This window comes from Gymnogyps californianus, chromosome 1 (genome assembly GCF_018139145.2).
Source record: "Gymnogyps californianus isolate 813 chromosome 1, ASM1813914v2, whole genome shotgun sequence".
Lineage (NCBI taxonomy): Eukaryota > Metazoa > Chordata > Aves > Accipitriformes > Cathartidae > Gymnogyps > Gymnogyps californianus.
The window spans coordinates 191,291,244-191,317,862 of NC_059471.1; the positions used below are offsets into that span (position 1 = coordinate 191,291,244).

At 39.5% G+C, this 26,619-nt stretch overlaps 1 protein-coding gene across 5 annotated transcripts in view; it reads left to right on the forward strand.

Moving 5' to 3' along the window:
- Positions 1–26,619, forward strand: part of ST7 (suppression of tumorigenicity 7) — a 157,968-nt gene that overhangs the window by 124,150 nt on the left and 7,199 nt on the right. For 3 of the 5 annotated variants that reach the window (XM_050903759.1, XM_050903737.1, XM_050903751.1), the window contains 4 exons: positions 7,479–7,551; positions 9,094–9,196; positions 19,171–19,321; positions 23,604–23,696. In XM_050903759.1, the coding sequence (XP_050759716.1) occupies positions 7,479–7,551; positions 9,094–9,196; positions 19,171–19,321; positions 23,604–23,696 (420 nt within the window). Of the gene's footprint in view, positions 1–7,478; positions 7,552–9,093; positions 9,197–10,235; positions 10,367–19,170; positions 19,322–23,603; positions 23,697–26,619 lie in introns of those variants that run through there. The other 2 variants (XR_007767141.1, XM_050903729.1) reach the window with 2 other exon arrangements.

The window sequence follows — 26,619 nt, forward strand, 5'->3', positions numbered from 1 at the left end:
CAGATGACCTAAATAGTGTTGAATTCTGAAAAGATTTTTGGCTCTGATTTAACACATATCCAAGTTATTTACAGCAGAAATAGTGATGGCTGCTAAAGAGACTGTTCTTGACAGAATAAGCTTATTGTATGCATAGGAGATAAAGTTTCTCTGCTCCTCTTCCCTTGCTTTTTAAACGGATTGTTTTCCAGTGGAGTAGGTCTGCTTGTTGTGATGCTTAGAGCAAATGATTTATTAACTTCCCTGGGCAGCCAGTTGCTTTGATTGTTATTATCTGGTAACCTGGGCACTGTGTGAAAACTCAGACCTTTCTGGTAATTGAAAGTCAGATTTAAAAAGAATGGATGCAGATGTATTTAGTCATAGTGATGCAATGGTTCCTCCCTAAACCTGTCCTTGCTTTCCTTTTTTTAAATGACAGTGTTTTCCAGTGAGACTGTAAGTCTTCTGATTTGCAGGAGGAACACCTTAGGCAGATTCCTCTTTCACTTACCCCCTTGCAAAGAAGGAAAAGGACCATGTCACCATGTACACAGAGTCCCAAATGCAGAGTTCACTTGAGAAGATAATTTAGACCAAAGGATACATAGAAAGAAAGTAGTTTTTAAATACAAAAGGTCTCATTCTGCTCTAGGCTATGACACTTCTTTATTTGGTAACAGCTTACTTTTGGAGAATCCTACTTTAAATTAGTGTCAAATCAAAATGCAGACCTTTGAAGAAACATTTTAGAAACAGTCGTCTTTGTCTTGGAATACTTTCAACTTAGTGAAATCCAAACAGTTAATGTAGAGAAGTTAGTTCTCTAAAATGTAGCCTATTCAGGGCTACTATCATTTCTTCAGTCCCCCTCTGTCCAATTTCTTCTTGTCCTTACAGACTTACGAAATGGGTAAATTCTATTTACATTGAACTTGAAGGCATTCCTTTTGTAGAGAGTTGCAGATTGGTGAACCCATTGCATGGAGTCTTCAGTTATATTAGCTATGCTCTCCAGGGTTTTTGTGTATATGTATCTATTTGAGATCGCAGCTCCACTCCGTCAGTTTCATTACTTGCCATGATTATGTTTGGTATTTTTGAGAGGATGTTCTACCTGGTGGAGCTAACTGGGTTAGATGTTCTAAGTGCAAGAAAGGGTTTTCTTCGGAGTTAAAGATGTAGCAAGTGACAGTATGGAAGCAACCACTACCTCATGCACGCTATTTTATAATCCTTTTGTTTCTTTGAAAGAGAGACCTTAAATGAAAGTTCCTTTTCACTAAGGTCATACCAAAGCCTAGTCTACCTTCTCCAAGAGATGCAAATTATTTAAGACCTCCAGTTTGTGTAACAGCGGTATCAAGAGAATAGTTTGTCTTTTTTCCCCATGACATCTTTTTCAGCTTCTAAGAACTAGTTTCTGTTCTCCATGTCAAAATCACTTGTCACTTCAACTAGGTTTCTGCATCAGTTCTGTGTCTGTTCGTACCATCTGGTCTCTTTTTGCCATATGATTCTGTGGGGTTTTTTGTTTCTCCTGCTTGTGCAAAAGTACAAAAAGTCTAAATTAATTATACTAATCTTGCTCTTTCTAATCTCCTATAGGAGAAATTATTCCTTCCCCTCTATATGCATTTAGGATTGAACTTGGTCAAATCAAAGGGGCTGACACCTGCCTGGTCACTGAGATATGCATCTCAGCAAGAGTTGCATTTGAAATATATACAACCAGCAGTGACCCTCAAAATCTTTCCATAACTGAACAGCTTAAGTTTTAGTTGTGATCATGGCAAAATAAACATTTTTTGTTTGTGCTGAAATGTTTTTCCCACCCTATCAGGGGACCAAAATCCAGGCCTTAGCATACACAGTGGCTATGTGTTTGTGTTTGGTTGGGGTGTTTCCCACCACTGAGGAAGAATGTCAAAAGTACAGAGAGTCGGAACTGCTTTATTTTGCAAGCACAAAGTAAGCGTTAGATCATTGTGTTCATAGTTTTGCTCCCTCCAGCATGTTTTCTACCATGTTTTGTGAAAAAATGCAATGACTATTCTCATGGGAGATAATACTACAGGATATTAGATCTTTTTGACAAAGTGTTTTTCCCCTGATGTTCAGTTCATACTTTCCTTTATTGAATTCCATCCCATTACTCTTGCTTTTAACCATTTGTATCAGCTTAATTCACTTTCTTCCTTAATGTTTGTGTCTTTATAGATGACTGCATCTCTCTTCTGTCATCACTGATCCAGCCTGCACATATTTATTTGCTAGAGCACTTTCAATCTTTCCCATAAGCAATTCTTCCTACCACCTGCGCAAGAGTGACAATCTAGCCTGCAGGTGCAGAGAACTGGGGGAGTTCTGTGCTGACAGGGCAAGTGTTGGCCTATCACTTAAACACTAGACTCTACAGATAGGCTGAGGGAGAGAAAATGAGAGCTGCGGTTCACTCCCAACCCATAGCACAATATATGTCCTGTATTCCACCATTTTTTGTTTTACCTCTTTGCATAGCTTCTTCCGGTTTGTTGATACACTTTCGGTTACATATTTGGAAATATGTGAATGATTCCAGCAGCTTAATGTAGTCTCTCTCCAGTGCTATATGAAGAAGAACTAGCAGTTTGACTGGAAGGATCTTACTATGCAAATTATGGCCCCAGATCTACAGCTTATTTCAGCAAATATTTAAGTACTATTAATGTTGATAAGACTATTCACCTGTCTCAAGTTAAGTCCATAGAAATCTGTATTGTTGACTTCGGAATAACATACACTTTGGGGCCAAAACGGGGAATAATTTCTGATTAGTGACTGATATTTTGCATTTATTAATGACTAAAGCAATTGCAACATGCCTGTCTCTTCACATTTAGGGCCTTCTGATGACTTGGGTAGGGGGATATTGCACGAGTCCATATCCAGATTCATCATTTCTCGGTTTAGTTGCTATTTTTTAAGAAGAATAGATCCCATGACTTATTTAGATGATATATGGCATATTCTGGATATCTTGAATCAGAGAAGTAGTGATATTATGATTGCAAGTCTCTATCCGTAGCATCTTTGCATTAGTTCATTCTCGCAAGCAACTGCTTAAGAAGCAAATGACCAGTAAGAATTCACTTTCCCAACCCTCCCCATAGCTGACGGGGGCTAATCGAAAGAAAATGCTCATAAATTAAGTCTAGACTATTTTGTGTTCTGTTTAAAGATACAAGCAATAAGGAAGAAGGAGAGCCTTTTTCAGGTTGATACATCAGTTCTTATTAGGCAAAAATGTCCTGATCGTTTTGACAATAGAATAGCAGTCACATCTTTCAGCACATTGTGGGAGCTCCACAAGTAATCACAGGAGGGTGGGAAACAGTATATGTGAAGATATTTTGCCAGATGGCTCACAGAGCTGGACACAGTCATTTATGAAAAACTTCACTTTGGTTCCTGACAGAAGATGTATCTCCTAGGGCTAGTTTAGACTTGATTCCCTTGCTAAATTCAAGTTGTAACCAGACATAATTTTTTTATACTTTTCTCTAAAATGCGAGGGTCCAGTTTTGGAGATGAAGCCTAAACTATATGAGGATTTTAAAGTATTGTAGTGATCAGACCAGAATATAGCAGAATCAAATACTTACGGTCTAATATGGAGCAAACAAAAAGCAAAATACTTTTGGAGGGAAGCGGGCACGGACCTACTGAGGGCCATCTCCACAGCAACATAAACATGAACATTTGTATGTATTTCTTCCATTGCCAAGGAACTGTAGGTATTCTCCTCAAATAACTGCTGCTTGCTCATTAGGAGCAAAGTGCTGGAAGAGACCTCCTGGGTGAGTCAGGTCCCCTGCTGTTGCATTTGCTACATGATATTACCCCTTCCATGATCTGAGCAAGCTCCATCTTAGAATTAGCTGTTTTGTTTGCCTCACTATTCTACCTGGAAATCTGTCTCAAAAATTCACTTCTCAGAAACCTTCTTTTAATCTCCAGCCTAAATTTAATTCTGAACTGTTTATTCTTGTGCCAACATTATCCTTTACCTAAACAGCCCTTTTCCTTTCCTAGTGTTCCTTGTGGGTATGCGTAGGGAACAGTTATGTCTTCTCTCAGGCTTTATTTCATTTGGATCGTTACAAAAACAATCCAGTCTTTTTGTTTACTTTTGTTGTTCTTGACCGTGGGCGGTCAGATTTGAACACAATATTCCCTAAGAAATCTCATTTCTTCTGCAGGAATGACTCAGGTGGTGTACCTGAGCCTTACCTCACCTCACCACATTTCCCTTCCTTACAGATGCCAGCAGTTCATTGTGGATCATCCTGCAATCTATATGCACAGACGTTTCCAGCTCAGGAGCACTTACTGCCTACTAGAAGATACTCTTTTGTGATACGGTGTTTTGCTTTAGTATATTTAACCCTGTATTAAGCTCAGTTCCTTTTGATGTATGATATCTTAATCTCTTAGCCAAGAATTGTAATAATCCTCACAACTTGGTCCATGCAACTTCCACTGAACATTCTCCATTCAAGTATCAATGATCTGATGCAGCAACTAGCCTTTACACATGTGATTAGAGGTTTTTTGTGTGTTGAGTGGTCTCATTTAACCTCATGGATTATGTTTTAATGGCTGAATTGCCATTTTCTTGCTGTCATTCTGGCTTTTGCTGGCATACCTGCTTGCTTTGATGAAATTGAGAGAGCAGCTTTCGTCGGCATAACAACTGTTTTTCCTCTGCTACGTCAGTTATATACTCCAGACCTCTTGATTCCTTCTAGTTTTCAGCTCCTTCAGACAGCAAAGTGACATGGTGCTCTTGCTGCATTATTCGAAGAAGTTGAGGCAAACATTCTCTTCTTCGTCCTTTTTTTATATGTGGAGTTTGCCTTTTGCCTGGGAAAATGTACTTCCAGGGACTTCTAGGTAGACCTCTTGTTCTGTGTCATTCATGCAAAATTTTGTAAAGGTCAGATCCTGAACCAATGTTACTAGGTTTAAACTGATGCAGGGGAAAATATGTCTTGTGAGGTAATGGTGGCTTGATGGCCCAGAGAAACACTTACAGGTAAGGGGAAAATAAGGTATTCTATTGACCAATTGAAAACCTTATAAATGACAGGACATCGTTCATTTTCTTGGGTTTTTTGTTTTTCTTTTCCATTCCTCTACCTTTCACTCCATTTATGATTTGATGAATGAGGTTTATACTGAAAGACAGAGACCAGTATGTTCTGAAAAAGGTCATTTCTGTTTACTGGAAATAACTTTTAACTCCTAATGTTAAGGAAAACCTGGTATAAGCAGGGTTATTGAAGGTGCTTATAAATATTTTCTCCTCCTGTCATTGAAGATGTGCTCACGTCTGTGTCTGTAGCTAGTTTCTGTTAGTGGATTAATTAACATATCACCCAGACTGCTTTGCATGCTGTTGATTTTAATTACTTTAGTCACTACAATTACATACTCCAGTGAAATTATAGTTGGAATATATTACAGGGGAGCCTCCAACAAGATCTTTATGTCTCATACTGGAAGTGCAAGTGCATAAAAAGACAATAGAGAGGATTTAACAGGTAGCATTTTCAAAGTGCCTCAGTCATTCTGGCAACATTTTCTGTCTAACAGAACAATGTTCTGCTTGGTTGCTTGGTTGTTAACAAGTGAAGGACTGCTGAGATACGACTTGCTTGTCCTCTTTAACTCCTTTTTGGAGCCCTGTCTTGCAAGGCACTGGGGTTCAGTAAATCACAAGTTTCTCTTAACCCTAAAGTTACCAAGCTCTATGGTATTTTTGTCTTTCTAATCAACTTTGATGACCAACTGAGGGATAGATAGTTTCTTAGAACAATAGTCAGATTAGCTGCTCTTCACTTTTACAGTGGGCCTACTAATATTATAGTGTGTATGATATTGTAGTGTGCGGAAGTGTTTGCAGAATCCAGCCTTTAGTGGGGGTTGTTCTTTTTTTTATTTCTCCCCCCCCCCCCCCCCCCCCAATTTAGCTGTAATGTTTTAACTTTTTAATGCTGGAATATTTCAGTCACTATGTAATATGTTGTCGTCGTTTAACCCCAGTCAGCAACTAAGCACCACGCAGCCGCTTCCCCCTTCCCCCTCCCAGTGGGGTGAGGAGGAGGAAAGAGGTGAAAAAAAGTAAAACTCGTGGGCGGAGATAAGAACAGTTTAATAACTAAAGTAAAATATAATACTAACAATGGTAATAATGAAATATAATAATAATAATAGTAATGAAAAGGAATATAACAAAAAAGGAGGGGGAGGAAGGGAAAAAAAAAAACAAACAAAAAAACCCCACCAGTGATGCACAATGCAATTGCTCACCACCCGCTGACCGATGCCCAGTTAGTTCCCGAGCCACGATCCGTGCCGCCCGGCCAACTCCCCCCAGTTTATATACTGGGCATGACGTTCCATGGTATGGAATACCCCTTTGGCCAGTTCGGGTCAGCTGCCCCGGCTCTGCTCCCTCCCAGCTTCTTGCACACCTGCTTGCTGGCAGAGCATGGGAAACTGAAAAGTCCTTGGCTTAAGATAAGCGCTACTTAGCAACAACTGAAAAATCAGCGTGTTATCAACATCATTCTCACACTAAATCCAAAACACAGCACTGTACCAGCTACTAAGAAGAGAGTTAACTCTGTCCCAGCCGAAACCAGGACATATGTGTCTGCTGGGTAGATTACTAGTGTGGAAGTCAATTCTTCTCTGTAACAGTGGGAACAAATCTGTAACTCAAGTCTGTTAAGCAGCATTTCTCTCTACCTTTTGGATGCTTTATGCCAATCTGCTGGTAGAGAACAGGTATAAATTAAGTTTAACTAGTGGGTTAAGTCAGGTTTATGGCTCCTGTGTGTCTCTGGAATAGCATAAAATGGCCGGAGACTGGTGAATATTTCAGTCCAAGATTTCCTTAAGAGGCAAAACACCTTATTTTAATGTTGATCTTCAACTGCAATAAATCTAATGGTTGTTTGCTTGCAAGTCAAATCCATTATTACTTAAATAGCTGTCTTAACTTGTATAGCTGCCACATATTCATATTAGACAACTGCTTCTGAGTGAAAACAAGAAGAGTGAATAAGATAGCCCTCAGCTATTACTTAGATGTTTTGTGAACTATGGAAAAATTCATGTATTCCAGGTTACCTATACGTTTATGTATGAAGTAATGAATTTTTTCGTTATGTCTCTGTCATGTCACTCTTTGAATTAGTTCTCTAATGAACCCAGTTGCTGCATAAATAGCAGTTCCAGTGGTCGTTAACACAGGTTTTAAAGCCTGTATATTGGGTGGAAATTTAAAAATCCATGTGACGTGGGAGTACAAGTCCCAGGACCAGAAAGTATTCTGAATTCACGTAATAATTTTGTATATGCCATACATACTCCAAAGTATCAATCAAACACTTTTCTTTCTGCAGACTTTTAAGTTTTCAGATGTTAACTTTTTTCTTTCTTTTTAACAGATATAAGCTTACCAAAATCAGCAACAATATGTTACACAGCTGCATTGCTCAAAGCCAGAGCTGTCTCTGACAAGTAAGTGCATAAGAACCACTGTCCAGCAAAATTCCTGATTTAACTCGAGATTTCTCTTAGCTGAGCCCACACCCTAACAATCTGCTGGGTTAGCAGGAGAATTCAGTCCTGCAGTAAATTAATAAAATGACTTTATATATAAGAAAAATTTGCAGCGATCAAACATTGCACTTCAAATATTACAGAAGAAGAAAAGAAGAGAAATAGCATAAATTCAATTCTTGTTTCAGTTTTATGTATACTGTCTGGGTGAGCTTTGGCTTCCTAGATAGTATAATGAAGATGCAACTAAAAGGTGTTGTGTGGCTGAACCTCTTCAACTTTGTATAAACCTGACCACAAAAAGGTAATAAATAAATGTGGATGCACTGGTAGCAATGTCATTTTACAAGTGCTGTCATAAGACTGCTCATCTACTTAAATAGCAGGTGGATTTAGCATTACTATGTAGTAGTCAGTACTATGTACTACTACTGACAGGTAGATGCCGTTCATATTTTTAGAGACACAAATATCTGCTCATTCCTGTTATGGTTTTCTCTTGGGTCTCAACCTTCCAAGGTGCTGAGCACATCTACTTGATGCCTGTGGACTTGAGAGCACTGGCCCACCCTGAAAGAGTGCTCAGCTCCTTGTGAGATGGAGCTCAAAAATCCCAGTTCCGCTCTCAGATGCCTTCACACGAATCCCAGGCAGAGTTGTGTCTGTGCACCTGAGGGTCGAATGCCTCCCTAAAGTTGGAAAGCAAGTAGAGTGGAAAGCCATTTTCTTGAGTGACATCCTGACAGTTTTTGCTTTTAAAGTGTATGTACACATCAAGATCTAAGTAATTTTCTTTCATTCTTTTTATCCTGTAGATCGCCAGTACCTACTGCAACATCTTTCCTCCCTACACAGCGACTCCAGCTTGGGAGGGCAGGGCTAAGGTTGTCACAGCTTTCCCTGTGGTGTCTGCCTGCCAAGTACAGCTCTGGAGTTAGCCGTGGGGTGTGAGGTGAGAAAGAGATTGCATGGTCTGGTTTTTCATTCACTGGGGCAGATGATTTGCCCACAGTTTGGGCATGCTACCCTCAATGGTGCTGCGGCCAGTAGACCACCCGCTACTGCTGCTGCATCGTGCTTCCATCCCAACCTGACCCAGGGGCATTGGGTTGGGAACCTCCCTAAACCTGTTTTTAATAGAAACCCTCCAACAATAATTTGGCTTTTTTTTTTTTTTTTTGCTTTTCTTTTTTCCGCAACTTCAGCCTTGAATATGCCCCTTAGCAAGGTACCTAGAGCAAATTTAGATTAGTGACAGAGAAAGAACTGTTTGAACTGACTTTCTGCCATGATTAGATGCAAACATGCTTTCCACTTCTGCTGGGATTTTCATTGGCCTTGATGTAATAGATCACTCAGAGTTTCCACTTGCTATGGAAGTTTAGAGAGCATAGGAAATTGACTCAGTTTGGTTACATGGGCCCATGTTCTAGATTCCTTTTCTGGCTTTCTCTTACTAGCATTTCTGACCTAATGTGTTTTGTTTCTTTGCTTTTGTAGATTTTCTCCAGAGGCTGCCTCAAGGCGAGGGCTGAGTACTGCAGAGATGAATGCAGTAGAAGCTATTCACAGAGCAGTAGAATTTAATCCACATGTGCCAAAAGTGAGTATGGAGAAAGCATTGTTCTAGCTTTAACACTGCTGAGGACCTAACTCCTGATTTCTGTGTTAGATTAATGAGTGATGTTGTGGAAAGGGGAGAAAACAATGGGAAGGGAAAGAAGCTGATAGTATGCACAGTTTTTTCGTTCGGTATTTCACATTCAGTGTCTTCTACTCTGGACCATGCAACTTGAAATTTTAGCCGAAGTGAGTCCTCTGTGTGAGCAACAATTACATGGTGGCTTGCAGTAGTAGACACCACCAAATGCTACGCTGCAGGACATAAAGACAGATTATTATTTACAAAATAGCCATTAAAGATCTTCTAGTTCAAAATAGCATGTTTTATTTGTTTTGATGATTACATATAAGAATATGTTTTTGGCATGCTATACAGAGGAACCTATGCTTGGAGTTCATGGTGTGCTTCATATAAGTTGCATTAGTAATTCCTTATGCAGCACCCTGTCATTAAGTTCTGAGAATGCAAAGCTCAGAGATGAAGAATTGCTGAGAGCTACAAAGTAAGAAAAGGGATTTATGTTCTAATTCCCTAATCCCCTCTCTAGATATGTATCTCAGCAGTAAGAATCTTGCCCAGGGGCTACTAAAGGCTAATGTATTTTATTATTTCATCACCTGATACTCAGTATTGCAGTCTGTAAGTTCATTGTAAAGGCAAACTAGAGGCAGATGCTTTTTGGCCCTTGGAAATCTGCCTCTGCACCTCACCCCACAAACCTTTGGACCAGTATTGCCCTTTGAAAGTAAGCAGCCTCCACTGGAGAGGAGAAGACTGGTGTGTGTTAATGTAGGGAGCCTATTCATTAGGTACAGCTGAACACCAAGTCTGGTCAAGATAAACGCAAAACCTCTCCCATATGTACGCATCGATTGCAGAAAGTTAATTCTCATGCATTGCAGGAATGAAATATTTTCTCTGTGACCTATATCTGTTATGCCAACCACTAAATAGCATGGTTTAGCTATCTGAAAGTTAGGCTGTTTGTTTAATAAAATCATCTAGACTTCCTCTACAGGCAGTGGAAAGAAGGAACTATCTTAGACATCTCTAGACAGACTTTCCCTCCGAGGTGCCTGTTTCTACATTGACTATGAAAGGAGCAACTATTTTCCAGTAAAAGCCTGATTTTTAGACAACAAGATTTAGGTGAGATGAGTCCCTTTGTATTATTAGCTGATCTTCTATTTTTGTGCCAAGCTATAAAATGAAAATATTAATTGAAGTTTGGTTCCAGGACTGCTTCTATGGAACTCTGTTTACTTTCTTCCATCCCAATGGTTCTTGCACCAACACAACCATTCTGCCTGGTTGCCTGTTTAACACTCTATTCCAGTCCTGTTCTGGGTGAACCTTTCTGAATGTTTTACTGAAGCCCAGTTAGAGTATTCTATCCCTGCTGTCTAAAAAATTAGATATGTTGCCAAGCAAAGATACCAGTTTAGCCTGTCATGAGCAATCCTTGGGAGCCTGTTCCATTTTCCTCACTTACCTCCATACTTTTGATAATTCTTTCCATCAAAATCTTTCGTAACAGTTTGCATACTAATGATTCCATATTAACACATATCGTTTCCCTCCTCTTTAAATGAACAGCATTGCATTTACTTCTCTCATCACTGAATCAGTTAATTCTGAGTGGGGATCTTTTTGCTTTAAGTCAGTTATGCTAATCTGGCCGTTTCTGGGACTGCTTCATTCACTGTTCAGGGACAGAGATCATTGGCTGCAGTGGCCTCCACTTCTGTACATGCTCCTAATGTCCATCCTGCTATTGTCTCCACACTCTGCACTGCCATGAAACTGAGGCTAAGTCTTTGTTTACTACCTTTTTGCTTGTTCTTTTTCTGTTTATACTTAAGAGCTTGCTCTTCTTTGGTTTGACTTCCTTTGCAAAATCTACCTTATTGTAAGTTGTGGCAGTTGCTCCATAACCTCTGCACTTCCAGACCTCCAAGATCCTGCTTTTCTTGTAGATCAGTGCTTCGCTTGTGACCTCCTTCTCAATAGCCAGCTTCTGTCTAGGTGGCTGTTCAATACAAGGCTGAATCTCCTGTCTGACAAGTATCTCCATGTGTGAAATGCAGATTGTATGTTATTTTCGATACTTTTGATGTAAAGAAATTCCAGTCCTCTTCCTCACTTAAGTTCCTGAGCTTTTCAGTCAGTTCACATTGTTAGTTGTTTCCCTCAGTTTTTCAAAGTCTGTCATTTTGAAACTGAAAACCTTTGTGAAACATACAAATTATCAGGATAACAAGGTAGTAACGGGAGGAGACTCTAGGGTTTTTTTAGTTCATATTTTAACATTAAAACAGTGTAGCCTAATACAGATTAATATGCAGCACTGCTGAATTCACACTCATTCTTTCTGCTATTAGCTAAAGGATATTAAGGTGGCAAAAATGTATTTTTGGTTATAATTTTATGCACAGTATAGATATTACACCTCAATTATGATTGAAGTCATATCCAGTTTGTTCTTAATGAAATGGAGATAAGTTTTAGCAAGTAGCATCACAAGAAATGTAACAGTGCCACAAAACTAATACGTCTTCAAAGCTTCCTTAGGATTTAAACACTAATGAGTGTCTTGTTCAGACTGAGGAATAAATAAATTACAAAGGTGACAAATGATTTAAAGCATTTGCAAAGTTCCCAGCAGAAGCCTTGAAAGCAGGGAACTGCACTCTTAAAGAGAAAAAAAATGGTTTTATATGTTTCTTGTTTGTCTCAAAAGGAGATTTTACCATTTTCAGTGCAAATCATTAAAATTTAGAATTACCACATAAAAAGGTTATTACTGGATATGCGTTTTCAAGACATTTAACTGGAAATAGCAGATTTTTGCTAATGAGATTCTGAGACAAAGGGAATGCAGGGAACACACTCTGAACACGCTGAGAGATGCTGCTGAGCTGAATTTAGCAAGAAAGGGAGACTGGGTCTCCTGTTGTGACCTATTGCAGGTTTGCGTAAAACAACCATGGGATTCTTACAATGCTGCTGATTTTTCCCTAGGAGATTATGGCCAGATTGCAGTCCAGTGTTCCATAGTGATGTTGCAGAGGTCAGAATTACTTCTTACACTTTCTTTTGAGTGTAATCTAAAGATGTAGGAACCCCTTAAGAAGAAGCGGTTTAAAAGTCCCAGATTTTTGTCTTTACATAGAGGTGAGAAACCCTGCAAAAACACCTACCTTCCACATAGAAACCAGTGTGTATGCGTGGTTCTGGGAGTCTTCTCAGTATGTGTGTCATGAAGATGTTGGTACCCACTTTCATTGATTCTAGATGACTACGCATCACCTTGGTTTTTATTTTCTGTCTGCACAAAAATGCCTTTTACAGAGACCTAATATGGCTGACAGTCTTTCTTCAGGCAGCCACCCTTCCAGCAAATAACCTTCTTTTGACACAGGTCTCTTCTTCCATTTTTTAGTACATTTCAATGACAATTTAATTCCCAGAGATCAGTCCATTAAGTCTCAGCTATAGGTGATAAATTCTCATTGTTTTTGGAATACACTAGAGTCAAGATGTGACACGTGGAGGTACCAGAATTTGGTTTAAGTGAACAAAGGCAATAGAGAGCTCAGTGCAGCCTGCCTGATCTCTCCAGGAAGCTGGGCAGCTGACCTGGCTGTGCTGTTTCTGGAAGCTGAGCTGTGCAGGGTAAGGCCAGCTCAGGTGTGTCAGCTATGATCTCCTTCTTGACTGCAGCGAAAACTGAACCACTGTCAAACTGATCAAGACTTCTCATTCTGAAGACATCTTACCTGTAGAAAGGTTTCTGTGCTTGAAAGTGGCTTAATTTTTTAAGCTGTACCAGAAAAATATCTGATAAAAGATATTATGTCTGTCTACAGTTTGTCTTGTTTATGTGACTGAAACAGCTCAGCTACAGCAAATTGCAGCTTTATACTTTGGCAGAGATTGCCTATGTAAAAAGAAAGCACTTCACCATGCAGAGTGTTTTCAGGGTTCTTTTTAGTAGAAGAAAAACATAACCAGTAGCAGATTGAAGTCAGCAGTACAGCAGGAAAGAGAACAAAGCAGAGAGCTGTGAATTTCACTATGAGAAGAATCACAACAAATTGTATCACTGACTTGTGAAGATTTGTCTGAATTTTTTTTCAACCGTCTTTGTCTTAAATGAGATTCTATGGACTAGTATCCTTTTGTTTTAGTGTAGCACCATGCATTGTGGAGTTTTGGTCCCAAGGAAATGTGCTGACACTGTCTGACAACGTGCTGCTCAAAAATTTAAGAGTTAAACAAAAAGGTTTTTATTGCCACTGAAGCAGTTGGGGTATCACTGTAATTCCAGAGGGTTTTGTATGGAAAAGAGAGTAGTACGTCCTATGTCATGGAGAGTACATAATTTGTGGAGTGGGTGGGAAAAAAAGTATATGTGTATACACACACACACGACTTCATCAGTATTGTTTATATGTTGTGTTTGGAGCTTCCCCACTTATATGTGATGCAACTATCCCAAGCTAATGCTGATAAAGTACCACAGCTGTTTCTTGGATGTTCCTCAATTGTGGAACACTCTTTCTGAACTGATTTGCAAGGCTTCCTCCCTGCATTCAAACTCTCCTGAAAAGCCCCCCTCTTTTCTGTGATGTATGAGACATGAGCTACTCAGTAAAGTCAAAGGGAAGAGAAAACACATGATGGTCCATATATCTATGTTAAAAGTGAGTCAGAAGTGTGCTCTGCACACAGTTGTATGGGTTTGCTATGTAAGCCAGGAGCTGAGTTGATTTAAAGAGAGTACCTGCTGAAGTTTGCTGTATTTGAATCAGGCAACTTAAATATTGATATTACTTTAAGAAATGCCAATCTTGTTTGTAAACAGTTTCTTAAAAGGATGTAACAAACCATTGACTTAAACACTTTTCAAGATTTATCTGTTCTCCATTTCATCCCTTCTCATTTCTTTCTTATTTATTTTAATTTTTTTTAATAAGAACTGTGTCTGTCTGTATGCCTGTGTGGCTTCTAGTAAGTTGTAGTTGCTAATAGAAACAAATAACGCAAACAAATTCATATACCAGATGGGAAATGAATCTGTTCCGCACACCCCATGATATTACAGAGAAACTATTCCAGACATGTTTAAGAGAGTTTTTAACTGTTCAGTGAGACAGTGATTTGGTTTTGTATCTCCAGCAAAAAGGCCAAACTTCTTAATTACCATCAATCTGATGAGAACTTGTAAGGTGACCTAAAAGTGGCTTCTCTGGGCAGGTAGAAACCAGTATTTTGGAACTGTTTTAAGCTTGTGCTGTTCATCCTGCTGGGAGGAGGAGAGTTCCTGTTCAAACAATGTTAAATTCTCATATTCTGGCCTGGAGGGATGCTGTCACAGGTGCAGGAATGACTATTGCCTATTTTCGTCCTGAGCTGTAATTTCAGAGGCAAATTGAACAGTTGAGGAAAAGAAGGAAACCTGCCTGAGATAGGTTGATTTATTTTATAAAAGGGCACTGAAGTAGCTCATTAATGTGGAATGTTAAAAGCACTCCCAGCAGAGGAGAATTAGTAGCCAGAGTGCTGTCAATATTATGAAATAAATAATTTATATTCAATCAAGTCAAGTAAGAGAAATATAAACTCCACCATGTTGCACTTCATGTGTACGAGGTCCATTGTCATCCTCCGAATGCTCGTTAAAAGGCATATTCCCATATGTGTACAGAATGGGTATAGCTGAGCAATATCTATTACAAAGTCATGTAACTGGCCCAGAAGCCCTCTGTGGAAGCACTTGAAAAATACTGTTACCCTTGTTGTAACTCCTAAAGTACAGGGTTTTGACAGGAAAAAGTTTGGGGTGAGAGAAGAGAGAGACCAGAAAAACAAAAGACAACCAAAAAAATCTAAGCCAAAACAATGCAGTGGAGAAGGGCCTATTGAGCCATCTGTTGATGACAGAAATCATTGTGCAACTTTAGTATTCACTCATAACTTGATTAAGACTAGGTCATTCTGGCTGGAATTTTCTAGACTGTCTTTACGGAGCTGATTCCTTTTTTAAAGGAACGTTATAACCCCAGATGGTGGTGACATGCTATTTCCTGTTCTAGTTAAACTTCTTCATTCGTCATTGAAAAACAAATGCAGTTGGAGATGTGCTGGGCTTGCCATCTCCATTTCCTCCATGATGGCTAGCTCTTTGCTAAGTTTCTTATTTAGCCTGTTACTTGACTGTCCCTCTGAAGTGGAACCACGCTTGGGTTCAGAGCCCTGTCAGGATGACAGAGGGCTCCCATCTTCCCTGTGTATTCAAAGTATTGAAAAGGTAGTGAAGTTTTATTACTTAAATTGTAAAGGTCATGGTTGAATCTGAGAGGATGCCAGTGTATCAGGAGCTACAGTTAATAGGCAGTCTGTCAAGAGGTGTAGGTTGTTTTCTTGTAAAGCCAGATAGAGTTCATACTGGTATGAATTTTAGTGGTATGGTAGGATCTTGTGTCCATATTAGTCCTGTAACAACAAGGGCTGTGCTCTGGACTGAGGCCTTTGGAAATGTTGAGATGTAAATAGTCAGATTCCCACCCTGAAGTCTTTGGTGGCTGAAGAGAAGACTATACCTGTCTAGTGTAGTATCTTTGATTAAGTGCAATAGCAACCTCTTGGAAACTGCAATCAGATGTCTTTGGCTGATTTTTTCCAAGAGCTGGAGATACTTGTTGCATGCGGAAGTCCATCAGGACTGTGATTCACACGTTATATGGGCAGCATGAGGACTGCAGCTTATTGGATAGTTTTTGAAGAAAGATTTTTTTTCATTTAATTTCATTTCACTGGAATTTGTCTGCTTGTCCAATCCAAAATGTTTCAGGGGGACCATGTTGAGAAACCCAGCAGATTGCTGGGACTCAGTCCTGCCTGTCAAGTGTCTGGGTGGCAGTAGCCTGCAGTTACCATAAAAGGGGGCTGCCCTTGGCTATGCTATCTCCAAGTAGATCCTGAGCCCTTTCAGCAAAACCTCCAGGAACCTGAATGCCCTCCGGGCTCTTGAACTCTCCTTGAAAATACGGCAATGGATATGATATTCTAGGACATCAAGACCATCCTAATTTTCATGGACAGTCATCTCTCTCCTTCCATAATAATCAAGCCCTACCTTACAGCTAGGTACCTTTTTGGTACCCATCACTCCTGTTTAGAGAAGCTAAACAGATGGAGGCCTTCAAGTGCCCTCTCACAAAGCAGACTTGCCATTTCTTTGGTTAGCTCTATTCTGTACTTGTAGAATTTGATCTTTACGTTTCTGAAAGTGCCTGATGAGAACTGTACAGAGTGTTCCAGGCGAGGTCTCTCAGGGCCTGTGTACAATTATCATTCCTGCTGGCAATGCCTCCGGGATAAATTCATTGACAGCTTGTATGCCCAAAAGGTGTGGCTGACCTTTGTGCATAAAACAAAAACTATTATGAGGCCCAAATGAGACTTGAGCCATCCATCAAATTTGTGTGTAGGTCTTCTTGAATATCACCAAACCAGATTATGGACTTTTTGTCTGGGAAAGTAGCTGTGATAGAGTAATGAGGGAGGAGTGTTTCACATTTTTGATCTGAGGAACTTCTAAAAATAGGTTTTTCTTTCTGAAACTGAGAAAAATGCAGACTGGAGAGTCAACACAACTGAGTGGGACTAAGAATGATTTGCAAGTGTCAAGATATATCCTTCCATCTGGTATTTCCACTTGATTTGTTTTTAATTGCTGATAACAAGCAATACATAAGAATCAAAATAACATGTTTTCATCTCAACACTCCTAGAAATAGGACATTCCTTCCCGGTTTTTCTTTTCCTACAAATAGTGACATGGCTTTGGGTTTGGTTTTTTTTTTTCCTTTGATTGAAATATTTTTAATATTGAGAACTTACTTTCTCATTTACTTTTGCAAAAAATATGGAAATAAGAGTTATGTTCTAAATTAATAAAACAGATAGAAACCTGCAGCTCTTGCAGCTGTATTCCATTCTGCTCAACAGGTATAATGTGTGTTTTTAAAAGGGTGGCACATTCATTAGGGCAGTGAATAAGAATGCTTGCTGTATCTCGGTAAGCCTGGCAGCTCCCTCCCTCTTGTCAGCTCTTTATTCTTTTCTCTCTGTCACTCTTAATCCCCTGTCCTGCCTACTAAATTGCAGCTTCCTCCATTAACCCACCTGCTCTGCAGCTCTCAGATTTTTCTGAAAGGCTTTAGAGAAAATCCAAGTATCACACTTGTTACTCCCACTGCTAATTCAGTTTCTCCTCCTTTAATACTGTTACCTGCATCAGAAACACACGTCATTTCTCTTTCCTCTTTGAAGTATTTATCTGTTTCACAGGGTTGACAGTCCTCTGCTTTGATCACGGTCTCTTCAAATCCTTTACCTGTTTGCTAGCTCCTTCCAGGCTTCTTCAGGCGAAGGGGTGACCGGCTCTAGGATGCCCTCCATGACATCATGCTATTGGTGCTCATTTCCTTCTGGCCTTTCCTCTTCCTTTCCCCAATGCGGATTTTCGGTTCTCGTTTATTTCTTTTTGCCCTCTTTTCTCCTCTTTTCTGCACCAGCTCATCCTGTTCACAAAAGTCAGCGTTTAACAGGAGCTGTGGAAGGTTAACAACACCCATGCCTCTGTTTCACCTCTGGTGTCAGGTTGCCTTCTTGTGGGTGCCTGCAGTGGGTTGTTGTCAGTCCCTAGGTCCTGCAGTCCTCCTCCTTCCAGACCAGTGCATAGGCACAGGGTGAAATGGAGGGGCTGCACACTCACTCTCTTGTTGCCAATGATTAACCATAACTTTCCTTTCCAAACCTTGTGTTAGGGCCTGACAGTCTACTGCCTGACTCACCGGCTGCCTCTTGTGTTAACTTAAATAGTCTGGTAGGGACTGTCTCTTGGGCGTCCTGGACAAGAGCGATGGTTTCCCTATGCTACTGAAGAGCAGTCAGCGCACAGCTGGGAAATGTTACACTTCTCAGAGGAGAACTGACAAACTGAAGTTGATTCGGCAGCCTGTGATTTCTGTCATTTCTTTCCCTGTAAAGCATGCCAACAAGGGCTGTATCTTTCCCCTCTGCTCTATCTTTCCCCTTCACTAACTGGAATGTAGTAACACCAGGGATGAGATAATGCCTGCTGAACTGGTAGTGGTCTAGTTCATGGGCTGGGGAAGGAGGAAAAATCACCTGCTTGAATAATGTCCGGGACCTCTGTCTTCTCCTGTGGCATGAACCCTCTGTGTGTTTCATCCGCTTCTGTTACAGGGGATCCAGTAACAGGGACAACTGCTCGTGGGTTTAGTCAGTGGTGCTTTTCATTTTCATATCATTTTCAATAACCATTTCAAGTAGCAAGCTTAAACATCCAGTGCTTTTTTTCTGGAAATCAGGTATTTGTTGCATTTTGTAACTTTTTTACTTTGTAACTTGTTGATAGCTACTTAGGTGGCTGCCAACCTTGCATATTCATAGACCTGGCAACCAGTTGATGGCAATGCAGTAAAGCAACCTGTTGCAAACTATGAGTACTGCATGTTTCCTTATAGAAAGACTATGTGCATCAAACTGCTTAATGTCTTCTTCATTTTATTATAAACACTTTTAATTAAAAAGCTCTTGTAATTAGATTCTCTTTTCTGCTATGAGCCCTTTTTTCCATCTCCTTTGATAAGAGAGACATCTCATTTTGAAATTCTCTGTAGTCCCCCTACTACAGCTGAAGAGCAGAACATTAACCATCTGTCAGCATATCTTAGTCTTTGGGAATAAATCAATAATTATCTTCAAGTGCGGTTGGTGATGTTACACATTTGATGAAACACTTATGAGGGAAAATACTTCAGGGAAATAGACCTTTCAGTGTGCATTGTAGAATTGCAGGCAGCTTTTTGTGGTTTTTATTACCTCTGAAATAATTGTGCTCTGCTTTTTTATTGCAGTATCTACTAGAAATGAAAAGCTTAATTCTGCCCCCTGAACATATTCTGAAGAGAGGGGACAGTGAAGCAATAGCATATGCTTTCTTTCATCTTCAACACTGGAAAAGAGTAGAGGGGGCATTGAATCTCTTACACTGTACATGGGAAGGCAGTAAGTAATTCTCTTTCTTACAAAGGAGCTAATCATATATTTTTATTGAATGTAGTATAAAACAATACAGTATTTTATTATATTTTTTTTTTAAATTGACAAACTGGAATGAGTCCAGTGGAGGATTACTAGGATGCATAGGGGACTGGAACATGTGATGTAGGAAAAGTCACTGAGGGAGCTGGTTTTATTCAACTTGGAAAAGACTTCTGGTAGGTGAAGGGGGGATCTGGTTGCTGTCTTCTGCCACCCAAGGGAGAGATGATAAGGAAGACAGAGTCAGAGTCTTCACAGAACTGCACAGCAGAAAGACAAGGCAATACACACAAGTTGAAACAAGAGAAATTTCATCTAGACATAAGAAAAATATTTTCAGAGTGAGAGTGGTGATGCATTGGAACAGGTTGCTGATAGGTTGTGGGATCTCCATCTCCGGAGATACTCAGAGCTCAGCTGGACATGGCTCTGAGCAACCAGACCTAACTTTGAAGATGACCCTGCTTTGAGTAGGAGGTTGGAGTATATGACCTCCAAAGGTCATATACTAACCTTCTAACCTGTCTTATCCTGTCTTTGAGATGTGTTTTTTTCACGTTTCAGAGAATTAAAAAGTACCGTTCATAATTAGCCTTTGTGGGCTTTTTTTAATGCAGATTTTTCTTTATGTAATCTAGTTCCCCTTTTCTGCTCTGCTTTATTCTGTTCTCTTTCAGCCTCTCCATATGTTATTATACCACTTTTTTTTCCTTTCTCCATTTGCTGTTCTCATTTAGCTTTGTTAGAAAAGATAGTTTGTCACTATAATTCCTACAGAAATGCACTTAATAACCTCCATTGTAAAAGTGACTTACTGTCTTAGTCACTGTATGAGATGGCCTGAACTTGCCTAATTTGCAATGTAGGCTCCCTGAGGAAGCAATGGCTTTATTTCTAGGTGTATAGAACACCTTGCTCAGTAATCCATACCATTGCCACCTGAGGTTTGCTCTGCTGCATTGTTCTCTGTCCTACCTGCTTGCTCTTTTCCTGTCATTTTTCCCAATCTATTATTTTCTCTGTCATAGCTTCCTTCCCAGTGACTTATTTTCAGTGGTTTGCTTTTGCGCAGTGTTTCTTCTCTTCCAGGTGCTTGCAGAAGTCCTTTAGCCCAAGGCTCATTATCCTATCATTATGGAGCAGTATTTTGCAGGGAGTCCTGAATAGATCTTCTTTTGCTTTGTCAGGCTGGGGAGTCCCTAAGGGGCTGTTTACAAGGACCAGCTTTTGGCACAGGACGCTGGCTGCCCTGCAGTCCTTCTGCCACATAGGAAATCTAGTCATCTGTGCCTGAAGGCAGCGTAGGGCATTCCCATCTAACTACATTAACTGATTCCTCTCCTTATTACCTCCACAGCAATCTGAATATGTACTTTATTAGCTCATATTTGTATAGTAGCCTGTAAAGATGTAAATTAGTATTGGTGCATAACCTCTAAAGAAAAATCCGTAATTCATTTTGCACAGTGAATCTCTCTTCAGAGAGGTGAACAGTGCACCAATCCTCAAGAATTTTGTTCAGATTTTTCTCACACAGAAAGACTCCCATGGGTTTTAATGGTTTCACCAGTATCTAGTCCAATAATCATAACTTTTGGTCCATATCTTAGTCTGGGTGATATTCTTTACAGATGTAGTGAACTATTTATGTCACTCTTATGTCCTTTACTTGCAAAGGTTTCCTTTGCATCTCTGCGCAATTGTAAGTTAAAACTAGTGGAAACATTGCAGAGAAATTAAATTTAATTAAATACTAATTCTAACCAACAGTCTACATACAGTACATGGTCAGCTGCCCTCGCTTGCTTTCTAGGTATTTATGTACTTGCCATGTCTTTGAAGTGTACTATTCTGTCAGTATGCTTAAATAACCACAAGTCTCACTTTAGTAGCTTGTATGTAGGAATTTAATGCCCACATATATACACTATTCAGTTCTGACCTTGTGGGAACTGGGCAGAATTAAGTACATCAAGTCAGTCACTTGGGGGGTACATTTTGAATGCTTCTGAGGAGAATAAGGTCACTCCTAACTAAGACAGCCTCTAACAAACTTTATGCAGCAATGTCTTTGTGATATTTTAAACTCCAAAATTCTCACAGAGTCTTTTTCCCAAATTGCATTCAACAGTTGAGAAAAGTGAGGTTATAAAAATAATGATCATCATTGAACTGGAATGTTGGTTGGTTCCTGCTCTGTCTTCATTCGATCAATCAAAGTACAGTTTTATTCATAGTACAACTGAAAAAGCCCAAGTGACACCATGTGAAGCGCTGCTCTGGGTTTGGTCCAGGTGCTCTGTACAGAAGGTCTGTGGTTTCAAGTGTAACCAAATTTCCAAAGAGTCTGAGGTGCTTGTCCGTCACTGTCGGTTTCTAAACTTGTGTCATGTTTCCTATTGTTTGCATGAAGAAGAAAAACCTAGGGGTTCTCAAATAGTACGGTAGCTTTTACAACGAGCACACGGTTGAATGGCAAACTGCCTCTGTGCTACCTGAATTGATTAATGTAAAAAAGGATCAGATAATACTGTAAGAGTAAGGCAGAGAAGTACCTATGTAAATACAAACTGATACAGGTGAACCAGAGCACTTTCTTCCATGGCTAACATTGCTAAATAAACTGTTTTGCTGTAAATATTCCATATTTGGTCTCATGTCAAAGATGACTGTTTAAATTCAGCAAAATCTATTCAGACATTTTTCACTTGTTTTGTAAAAGCAACACCTTTACCATCCCTTTTTATTTTGATTAGAATCTTAATCCTACTGTGATTTAGGGTAAGGCAGAAGAGGTTTGATGGTCTGTTTAAATATTAAGCCAAGTTGGAAGGAAAAACTTGTGTTAGTGATTTTGAAGTAATGAGCATTGAACATGCCTCCACCTATGTTTTTGTACAGACGCTCAAGTTTGTTGCATGTGAAGATCATACAAGGCTTGGATTATTGTATTTGTACTTGGCTTTTTGGGGTGCTATGGAGGGGGGGGGGTTAATATTGGAAGAGTGTTACAGCCCAGGTTGGTTTACAATCTTTGAGGATTTCTGCCTTCTTTACTGTTGCTTTAAACATAGTAATCAAGAATAAATACACTCATATAATTGCACAAAAAATACAGCTAACATTATTTCAAATGCAGTGTGCACAACTGAAAATACTGGGGTATTGTATATTTTAAACCAATTCCTGGGTTGCCTTGTGAGCAAGAGATAATGGAGTGTTATCGTGTGGCAGTGGGCTGTACCTAACATCTAAAATATACAGTGCTTCTAGGACATCTGTTGAGGAAAATATTGCTTCAGTGACTGATGTTCATAGGAGTAGTGAGAATAACACGTTGATGACATTTTAACAGTGAGAATAATATATAGGATAATGGAAAAGGATGCCTTGATTGCAAAGCTATAATTCAGTCAAGTACTCGGATGTTTCCATAAACCACACTCAGATGGCCTATGACATCATCACCGTCCAGATTTAGTAATCCATTTCCCTCCCTCTCTGTTATTACTTTCAGTTTTGAAAATGCATGAAATTAAGTATTATTTAATCCATGACCTGAAGATTTATATTGGAAACCTGACTTGATCTGCTACATTTAAAAAGAATGCATGTGAGGAACCTGGTTTTAATAATTCAGTATTAATCTTTGATTGTCAAATATAAAATGAAAACATGACTGTGTTGGAAAACTGGTTCTCTGGGCTTGAGTCATCAGTGTTACCTGGTTTGCTGGAGTGTGATGGGAAAAAAGTAGTGTACTTTTTTCCATGCAAAACTTCTATTATGCTTGATGCACAGAGATTTTGAGCGTTGCCTGAATTCACAAGCTTGGCTGGTCATTTTTGTAGGCTATACCTGTTATACCAGATACACTTCTTTCCCCTGAACTTTAAAAATTCTGCAGCCTAAAAGCCTAAGACAAAATGTGTAAATTTGGCTATGGAATTGTAAGTACAATGGGCTCTGATCATGCAAACGTATATGTATGTACTTGTAATGTGGTCTCACTTGACGCTCATGAACCTTCTCCAAGAATAAAAATAAACATACGTGTTTGCAGGATTAAAAGCTAAGTGTAGATTTATATTTTGGCATTTCATTAAGCAATTTATATGCTGTTTGCAACCAAATATAAATGTTATGTTTTGTCTATGTTTGTTTTTCAAAATTGTAAATATAGTTAAGTATGTCCAGTGACTGCCACACTCACAGTAACTTGTGCACGGTGTTGTTTTCTTTTCAGCTTTCAGAATGATCCCCTATCCACTGGAAAAAGGACATCTTTTCTACCCTTACCCTATTTGTACAGAAACTGCAGATAGAGAACTACTACCATGTATGTTCAACTTTTCTCTTCTTATTGTTGACATCAAAGAATCGTTTACCTGAGTCTTGCAGCACCAATCTCCATCGATGCCTTTTAAATTCAATACGCTGGATTAGAATAATCAGGTTGACAGTGAGTCTCTGGAGCTCCCGTGATGGTTTAAGAGGCAGCTCCTAGCCACAGTTCATAACAATTAGCTATCCTTATTGTTGTTGACAGTGTAGGGACAGGGAGAGAGATTACTGAAGAGATATAAAGCAGTTAGATCTTGCTATTCTCTCTTGCCAAGACACTGGAAAATATATCTGATCTTTCATCTAGGGTAACATCCCATCAAACCAAAAGCACAGTGGCACAGCCTTGTTAGTCTTTTGTAGACACACTAGCTACTTAAATTCCAAGGCAAGATCAAACCTGCTTGAGGACAGCTGGATCATTAACGTAGCTGTTATTCTGACAGGTTATGCTGACGTTTTCTGAAAAGCAGTCTTAAATAGCAAGAAAGGGTTTTCTTTGTGTGATGGTGTGGGTGCTATTATGAAGAGATTGATGTGAAATTACCTCAGTCGTTTATTATATATGTTTATGGCATCTATTAGCAAAGTGCCAACAGTGTTCCCAGTGCTCTGCAAGATACAGATATAACGACAGATCCAGCCCTCGAGAAGCGTTACAGTCCAAGCTAATGAGACTTATTGCAGTGCACGCAGTGAAGCACAAGAATGCAGAGGAAGAGCCGAAGCAGCCAATCTTGCAAACAGCTACGCTTCATTCCCACATGTTTTCTCACAGTGGGACTTTGTGTGAGCACAAGTGGAACACCTACAAGTACGGAGGGGTTTGCAGGGTCGGGGCAGAGGAGGCAAATACAAGTTGATCCAAGGAAGGAGATTCTTCTCTCACCTTCTCTATGCTGAAGAAGGAATAAATCTGTTCTGGAAAAAGTAAAACGTAGCCTGCTTCTGCTGTGAAGGCTGGTTTTGAGGGCATTTGCACTCTTTGTAGTCTTTCATTCAGAACCTCTCTCGTTTGGGCTGAAAAATGTGTTGCCACTTTTTATAAGCCTACGTGAGTAAACATTAGGTGAGAATAATACAGTGAAAATCCACTCATTGTGAGTCTTTCCTTCACAGTACATTCTCGCTGATATTACACAGAAATCCTTGGCAACTGACAATATCTCCCCACCCCATTATAATCGCCCTAATTATAACAACACCTCTTAGAGTGCTCTGCTTGCTTTACTCAGAGGGATGCTGAGCTGGGGAGGGTGGAGTGTCAGGAGATTTAGGAATGACAAAGTCATGCAGACTAGCTCAGTGTTCTCTTTTTAGATGCAAAACTAATCGTTCTTGTCAAATGTTAGAAGCTAGGGACTCTTTAACAGCATATGTAGACAGTTGTGTTCTGCTCTGGCAGTTATGGGAAATGCCTTTCACTACAAAATCTCTTGGGTTTGAGTAGGGAAGGGTTTAACATACCATGATAGACACAGGTCGGTTAAAGGGGTTTTGCATACCTGTCCACACCCTTTAATTGCCTGTGTTTTAAAGGAGAGTCAGCTGGAATTATATCAGAACGCTAAGATCTCATAGGCTATCCAAATTAAAAATAGCAATCACAAAACTTTTGCCATGACTGGATAACAGACCAGAAAAACGAGTCTGAGCCTGTGTCAAAAGCAAGTGCAAAAAACTGAGGACAAGCAATCTTAGACTTACAAAGTCCACAATCTGGAATTTCCCAATCTCTAAATTCAATTTAAATCAAAGATAAGTTACAAATTATCTGTCTTTCTTTTTAAACTGATTGAATTAGCAGACCCAAAAATCATACATATTCTTAGTTTATAATATTTTAATTTAAACTTTTATTAATTCCTGCTGTTGCTTTTGGAAACCACTCCACTCTGGATTAATGCAGTCAAGAATATTGTCCTGCCACGTTGCTGGATTATCCTGTGTTTATGTTGTCTGCAAGTACGATGAGATGAGAGCTGGTGACTGAAGCAAAGAAAGTAGGCAAAATGGAAGAGTAATGTTTTGTGTGTATGAATAGCCATAGGATTTGAGTATATGGGAAGCCTTGAGGTTGTCCTGTATGAGAAAAAACGTTTCAAAGTTTGCATTTATCATGACTGTAGCTCCAAACTATGGACTCAATGAGTTAAGCAGACAGATAAGAGTCCACCAGACCTTTTGCCAACCCAGCCGTATTTTCACCTTGAATCTGAGCCACCATAAAAGTTTAAGGGATATATTCTTCCAGTAAAATACTCATTATCCTCTTCTGAGCCTTTTAGCCTTCTCAGTGCTGCTTTCTCCAAAGCCCAGTGAGCGATTTTTTCATACCAGAGTCGAGGAAATTTCTGTATGCCTTTCAGTGTATACTAACAAACACCTTAAAAATTCACTATTAATTTAAATTCCACGTTTTAACACTTTAAAAAATTGTTGTATTGTTATAAGTATACAGAGAATTCTGAAAATCTGAATTTAAAGTACGTGTTTATATGTCCTACTTTTAGGATAACTTTTCTTGGTTCTGCAGATTAAACCCTCAGAATTTACTGTTACAAAGGCTGTAGTTTTACAGCCTGCTTAAACTAATCTACAACTATGCTTCTGCAAGGTTGGTCTCACTGCTGCTCCCGGGTGCGTGTGTCTGCGCACACGTAGCTAATGCTGTGTATCAGCATTAGCAAACACGCAGCCATGTGGCTAGCCAATGACCTGCATAAAAAACCTGGATGTTTTATTTGTAGGTTAGTTTTCTGGGGTTAGTTGTTGTACAGCTGCGTTATAGTTAGTGCTGACACAAGGAAGGCAAAAGTAACATGTACATAGGACCAGAGTAAGCCAGAAATATCTTTAGATGAGAATTATTTGGCAGTGAGATGACTGACACAACAATAATGTTGGCCTTAGATGTT